Source organism: Pezoporus flaviventris, unplaced genomic scaffold (genome assembly GCF_033815535.1).
Source record: "Pezoporus flaviventris isolate CSIRO_AGI_PZ_B2104156 unplaced genomic scaffold, CSIRO_AGI_Pfla_v1 ptg000002l, whole genome shotgun sequence".
Classification (NCBI taxonomy): Eukaryota; Metazoa; Chordata; class Aves; order Psittaciformes; family Psittacidae; genus Pezoporus; species Pezoporus flaviventris.
Window position 1 is genome coordinate 50,859,708 of NW_026892550.1, and position 7,565 is coordinate 50,867,272.

Genomic DNA, 7,565 nt, shown 5'->3' on the forward strand with positions numbered 1-7,565 from the left:
GCAGGATTGCTTGGGGACTGTTATAAAGTAGAATCACCAGTGTATCACAAACTAATTGCAAAACTATGAGAACCCAGACAGTTAGGGCAGTTCTTTCACATGGATGTGTAGTTAAGAGTTTTGCAGTATGACTGGTCAAACAGATACAAGACAAAGGGTGGGGGGGGACACACGCCCACACATCATAGACTTCAAGCACAGTTTGTTTCACTTTGACTTTCTTCTATGAAGTTTTATTTTTTAAAGTTTTATTTTCCTATGACAAGGAAAGTATTGCAAAAAATGCTATGTTTTGGAAAAGACACTTGCATAAACAAATGCTGTTTCACAGCAAAAGCCTCAGTAGATCTTCCACATTTTTCTGGGCTTCCGTTAGGCTTAACTCCAGTGCTGGTTAATGCTGAACTATTAGCAGATGTGATTTTTCTCCTTGGGCTTTCCAAATGAGTATAGAAAAAAATGTATCTTCAGATCTAAAAAGCAGATACTAAGCCTAATTCCTGCCCTAACATTCTTAAGATTTTTGAAGATTTGTAGATATACCAATACTCAGAGCATAATGAAAATTTCATTAACAAAGGTTTTATTGCAAATGTTTCTGAATGCAATAGCAAAAAAGATTACATATATATGCTGCAATAGTCATAACGAACTTTTCAAAGAGTGGTATGGAAGTGTTTCCCTTTGAAAACATACTGATGAATGAAAGAATGCTGACGCTTCTGGTCCATGCAAAGACAAGAATATTAAATCATGACCAAGCAGTGTGCACTCGCAGCCCAGAAAGCCAATCACATCCTGGGCTGCATCAAAAGAAGTGCGATCAAGAGGCTCAGGGAGGTCATTCTCCCCCTCTACTCTGCTCTGGTGAGACCCCACTTGGAGTGTTGCACTCTGCTCTGTGACCACCAACATAATAAGGATGTGAACCTGCTCAAGGAAGTCCATAGGTGGGCATGAAGATGATCAGAGGGCTGGAGCACCTCTCCTCTGAAGACAGGCTAAGAGAGTTGGGCTTATTCAGCCAGAAGAGAAGCTCCAGGGAGGCCTTGGAACAGTCTTCCAATACCTAAAGAGGGCCTACAAAAATGCTGGAGAGGGACTTTTTACAAGGGCATGAGATGATAGGACATGGGGTAATGGCTTTAAACTGAAAGGGGCTAGATTTAGATTAGACATTAGGAAGAAATTCTTCACTGTGAAGGTAGTGAGGCACTGGCATGGGTTGCCCAGAGAAGCTGTGGCTGCCCCACCCCTGGCAGTGTCCAAGGCCAGGCTGGATGGGGCCTGAAGCAACCTGGTCTAGTGGAAGGTGTCCCTGTCCATGGCAGGGGGGTTAGAACTAGCTAACTTTTAAGGTACCTTCCAACTCAACTCAAACCATTCCGTATGGTTTCTTGTATGATTTCTTAATAATGGAAATAGAAGAATTTCTTAATAATGTATGATTTCTTGATAATGGAAATAGAAGAATAGGGTTGGCTTGGGGTTATTTTTGTTGTGGGTTTTTAAAACAGTAAAAATAAACAATTAGCAGTACCTCAGATCCAGTAGTTCTTGACCTCTTTGCAGGAATCTCTTTATCCTATAGAGAAAGAAAGAAGTAAAGAAGTGTATAAAGAACATTAGAGCACAATCCTGTATTCCTATAAATACAGACAATGGTAGTTTTCAATGCAATTGAAACATCCCTTCGTGAACGTAAAGACCCAAATTGTAAATTTTAAAAGTACTCAGTTCTGTTTTACTGTGAAATTATAACCTTCCAGATGTTAACAGAGGAAGACAGAAGTATACAAGGACACATCCACTTCTCCCAGCTACTGAAAAAAATAAATGGCAATTTAGGCCTGTTCTCAACTGAACAAAAACACAGTCATACAGCCGGTTGAAAGGGATAAAGAAACTAAAGAAGCAAACAAGAAGTCCACAAAGTCATAGAAGTCCACAAAGCTTAGACCAGGGTAGGAAGAAAACAAACAACTCCATAAGTCATCCTCTTGCGAAGAAGGCAAAATTAACAAAGATCTTCATAATGACTCTCTTTCTTGCTCTCCTGTCAGCCCCTTGTATCCTTTGGAATGCTCTCTGCTTGCTCACACACCTAAATGAAAGCCTCCCCACACTGACCAGACATTGCTGTACTGTAACTTAGTCTACAGAAAAATCACAGACAATAATCCAAGCCTCCAAAGCTTAAACTCTAGACGCAGAGACAGTAAGGCCCCCAGGGAACATGTGATGGTAATACGGATTACTTTTATAGCAACAACACCCACTTAACAGAGCATCTTAGTGATGATTCTCTGACTGAAACTTACCTCTTTGTTGACTAGCATGCTCAGGGGCTGCCAATCAAAAAGTTTAATGGCTATTTTTAATCTCACGGTTTAAATAATTCAAGAGATTGGTTCACTAGTTCAGAAGTCTCAATCTGAACATGCTACAACTGCTGACCTTCCTCACCATTTGTATCATCCATAGAAATCCAGCAAGAAATCAAGAAAACAGCCAAAACCCTCCCAACCTGTTTGTGTAACAACCATACCATAATAAGCAAACCTAAGCCTAAACCAAAGACTGGCAGTTCCCACTGGTGACACACAAACCAGGCATTTCATTATTGGTATAATGAAACTCCAGGGAGTGTGGCTAACAAGACGTGAAAGTGCTCAGCTGCACCTCAAGCCTTGTAATTCTCCAAAGGTGTGATTACCACTTTTCTCTTGGGCATTATTGTTGGCTTCCAATTATAATGCTCCTTTTGGGATCTACAGAAATACACTGTAAGTTACGTAAGCATGTGCTGTACATCTCCTCCTGCAAGGAAATGTACTTTCAATTGCAGATGTAGGAATATGCCAATTTGAAAGGAGTAATAGCAGAAAATGAATTGAAGGGCACATAAACCTTAAAACACAGAGGAGAATTAACACAAGATACAGTGAGGTTTTCCCCCAGCCTGCAGTCACTAGGAGACTTCAACAGACACCCAGGCTTGTCTACACATTGTTTCACTGCAAGTTACTGAACTCAGCAGAGAAAATTTGGTGAGGTTATTGTGCCTATATTACATAAGGAATCAGCCTCGGTTAAAGTGGTCCTTTCTGGTGTTATACATTTGTCTGCTAATTGCTTTAAAAAAATGCTTCTACAAAACCGTATTTTTCCCTAAAGAATGCCAACAAAACTATTGTTATTTTTAAAATAATAGTGTTTCAAGGCATAAATACATACCTCTTTAGATCCAGCAAACAGTGGAATGTCATGAAATGGGGAAATGTATTTACCATCTGCATTCTCTGAAAAAAAACAAAAAAGTAGCATTACAAATCTAAAGATATGACACGTTAGTATTGCTGACTGTTCTGCATTACAGAAATGTATGATATGCCACAATTATGCATCAGATGAACTTTTCCTGAAGTTTAATTCCAAGGACTAAAAAAACAACCTACATGCAGGACTAGGATTTTGACTGGTAAGAATTCGTCGGAATCAAAATTATTGCTTTACTATTCAACACTTCTCTTCTGACTACCTGGCAATACAAGCTATGTGAAGATGAGATGCTTTCATTCTCTTTTCTCCTTTTCCCCACCAATAAAAAAACATTAACAGAGAAAAACAATAACAACAAAAAAAAACCAAAACAAACAAACAAAAAAAAACCAAAACAAAACAAAAACACCACAGCAAGGGAACTTTATTTCCATAAGCAATCAGATAATTTATCTGGGTTTCTAGCAATGCTGCCCCTGTGACTTCTCATTTCTAATAAACTGAGTTTCACGACCACAAAGAGAATCGTAGAATAGTTTGGGTTGGAAAGAACCTTAAGATCACCTAATTCCAAGCCCCCTGCCATGGGCAGGAATGCGTCACGCTAGACCATGTTGCCCAAGGCTCTGTCCAACCTGGCCTTGAACACTGCCAGGGATGGAGCATTCACCACTTCTTTGGGCAACCTATTCCAGTGCTTCATCACCCTCACAGTAAAGAACTTCTTCCTTATATCTAACCTGAACTTCCCCTGTTTAAGTTTAAACCCATTCCCCCTTGTCCTATCACTACAGTCCCTGATGAAGAGTCCCTCTCCCGAGCACACTTGTAGGCCCCCTTCAGATACTGGAAGGCTGATAATGAGGTCTGTCTCCAAGCAGCCTTTTCTTCTCCAGGCTGCACAGCCCTAACTTTCCCAACCTGTCTTCATACGGAAGGTGCTCCAGCCCCCAAAGACTGACCAAAAGAATAAGCGAGGGATGGGATAATTGCTCAGGCCCTAGACATGAAACACCACACCTGGCAACCTGCTGGCATTAAACTCAATGGTGACCAAATCTGCCCCTCAGCCTTGCTTACACTGCAGAAAGGAACAAAATTCACTGGAGTGGATGCTCAAGCTTTTCCATCTACTCAGAATTTTTTCAACATACTAAAAACCCAAGCAGTGCATCAAAACAGAAATATCAACAACAATCCAAGGTGCTAACACAACTCCCAAGGAAGTTCTCTCCTAGCACCCTTATTCACAGTAACAGGGAAAGCAGATAAGGACTTCATTTAGCTTTGGACTGTACTTGGACCACTTCAGAAAAGAGGAGTAAATGGTTTTTGCAACTCCTGGAAGCCTCCCAGATGCTCCTCCCAAATAAAACAAAGTTTAGTGGTAGGCTACTTATTCCCACTAACTAAAGGGAGTTTCTCTAGAGGAGCTCCTGTGCTGGCAGCCCCTGGGGACTGAGCACAAGGGAGCTCTGGCAGGGTACTGCTGACAGGGCACGCTACGCCTCCGCTTCTCTCACACCAGCAGACATTAGAATTAACTGCTTGTAACTCAATGAACCAAAACCATACAATACCACTACTGGAGAAGCGGCAAATATACAACACTATTACAAAAACGTGCAACACCAAGCCTGCACACCACCAGCTCTCACTGGGTTTTGCTGGAGTGCTCCTGGGAGTGCTGCCCACGCCCTCCCGCTGCCACTTACTGCTGCTGGCCCCACAGGCCCCATGTCTGGATGCCAGCCTCCCCTCACTGTGAGGTTTGTGGCGGGAGGGCTGGTGTGGTCACTGGGGACAGCCAATGCTACCACCGGGCTGTCACACTGAAAGGCGAGATGAGGCAAGGCCAGGAGACGCCCCCGTGGCCAAGGCCGTCTTTGGGATACCAAAGCACGCCATGGCCTTCCCGGGCAGACTACTGCAACAGTGCACCACGGCTGTGCTTCACTCCGGCCTTCTCAGTACCTCTGCAGGGCCCTTCGCAGGGCTGGGAAGGGTACGGCTGTGCCATGCACACCACCCCCACCGCTGAGCAGGCCCAGCATCCGCTCCAAATGCGGATCTGCCAGGAAACCCCCACCCCACTCTCCACGAGAACCTGCCTCCGGCACTGGGGGGTAGGGGGAGGCCCAGGGGCGGGCAGCTCGAAAGGCCTCGGCGGAAGCGGGGAGCCGCCGTTCTCCTCGCCGTGCACCCTGGGAGGCGGGGAAGGAAGGGATTCATACAGCCCGGGGGCTGCTACTTACTAAAGTAGAGGCGGTAATCGGCAGAGTTCGGCCGGCCCCGCTGCTCCGTAACGTACCGGGACATGGCGCCGAGGTAGCGGCGCGGCGCTCGCCCCCAACCCCGCGCCGCCAGCAGGCGCACCAGCCCCGGCGGCGCACGCATGATGGCGACGGCGGCTGCCTTCCCTCCCCTTCCTGCGGCTGCCGGGCCTGCGCTGCTCCGCTCCACTCCGCGCCAGCCCCGCCTGGCCCCGCCGGGAAACCTCGCATGGCGGCGCCGAGGTGCTGCCGGCCTCGGGAGTGCTGCCTGTCGCGTCCTGCTTCACCGGCGGGGACGGAGAGCTGCGGCTGCCACCTGGGCAAGGGCACGACCGCTAAGCCCCAGAGGCCCAAAATGGCGGTATCATAGAATAATTAGGGTTGGAAAGAACCTTAAGATCATCCAGTTCCAACCCCCCTGCAATGGGCAGGGGCACCTCACACTAAACCATATCACCCAAGGCCTCGTCCAGCCTGGTCTTGAACACTGCCAGGGATGGAACATTCACAGCCTCCCTGGGCAACCCATTCCAGTGCCTCACCACCCTTACAGGAAAGAACTTCTTCCTTATATGCAATCTAAACTTCCCCTGTTTAAGTTTTAACTCGTTACCCCTTGTCCTGTCACTACAGTCTCTAATGAAGAGTCCCTCTCCAGCATCTCTATAGGCCCCCTTCAGATACTGGAAGGCTGCTATGAGGTCTCCACGCAGCCTTCTCTTCTCCAGGCTGAACAGCTCCAACTTCCTCAGCCTGTCTTCATACAGGAGGTGCTCCAGTCCCCTGATCATCCTCGTGGCCCTTCTCTGGACTTGTTCCAACAATTCCATGTCCTTTTTATATTGAGGACACCAGAACTGCACACAATACTCCAGGTGAGGTCTCACAAGAGCAGAGTAGAGGGGCAGGATCACCTCCTTTGACCTGCTGGTCACACTCCTTTTGATGTAGCCCAGGATACGGTTGGCTTTCTGGGCTGCCAGCACACACTGCCGGCCCATGTTCATTTTCTCATCAACCAACATCCCCAAGTCCTTCTCTGCAGGGCTGCTCTGAATCTCTTCTCTGCCCAACCTGTAGCTGTGCCTGGGATTGCTCCGACCCAGGTGTAGGACCTTGCACTTGGCATGGTTAAACTTCATGAGGCTGGCATCAGCCCACCTCACAAGCATGTCAAGGTCCCTCTGGATGGCATTCCTTCCCTCACAACTCTTTGTGTGTGGCCAGCCAGCCAGTTCTTTATCCACCGAGTGGTCCATCCATCAGATTGATGTCTCTCCAATTTAGAGACAAGGATGTCATGTGGGACAGTGTCAAACGCTTTGCACAAGTCCAGGTAGATGACATCAACTGCTCTACCCCTGTCCATCAGTTCCATAGCCCCATCATAGAAGGCCACCAAATTGGTCAGGGAGGATTTCCCCTTAGTGAAGCCATGCTGGCTGTCACCAAGCACCTTGTTGATTTTCATGTGCCTTAGCATGCCTTCCAGGAGAATCTGCTCCAAGATTTTGCCAGGCACATAGGTGAGACTGACTGCTCTGTAGTTCCCTGGGTCATCCATTTTCCTCTTCTTGAAAATGGGGGTTATATTTCCCTTTTTCCAGTCATCAGGAACTTCACCTGAATGCCATGATTATCAGCCTCATTTTCCCTGGGGGTCCACAGGTGACTGCTTCCACTCCTGACGCCAGGGTCAGCATCTCGGAGGAAGAGTCGCTGTAGGTTCCCCATGCAGCCCCAGCCTTAAGAGACATGTCCACCTGGTTTAAAATAATAAAACCAGCATTTTTGAAGTGGTGTTCCCAAGTGTTAGCCAGGTGAGCCTGGGCAGGCAGTACCTCAGCTGTACCCATGCTGAGGTGCTTCCAGGCCACCACCACTACTAAAAGAGTGGATGCAGGGTTAGGGGTGATGGTGGCAGGGTTGTTACGCACACCCAAGACACATGTTGGTATGGAGACCCCACCCTGCTGCACTGCTCCAGCCACCAGAGCCAGTCTGTGCCTG

At 47.0% G+C, this 7,565-nt stretch overlaps 1 protein-coding gene across 1 annotated transcript in view; it reads right to left on the reverse strand.

The window, feature by feature from the left end:
* The window catches only part of PPA2 (inorganic pyrophosphatase 2), a 39,051-nt gene extending 33,250 nt beyond the window's left edge, over positions 1-5,801 (reverse strand). Inside the window, 4 exon segments of the mRNA XM_061478245.1 lie at positions 1,541-1,585; positions 3,238-3,302; positions 5,538-5,742; positions 5,745-5,801. Of these exon segments, the coding sequence (XP_061334229.1) occupies positions 1,541-1,585; positions 3,238-3,302; positions 5,538-5,742; positions 5,745-5,786 (357 nt within the window). The 5' untranslated portion in view covers positions 5,787-5,801.
* Positions 5,802-7,565: the final 1,764 nt, after the last annotated feature.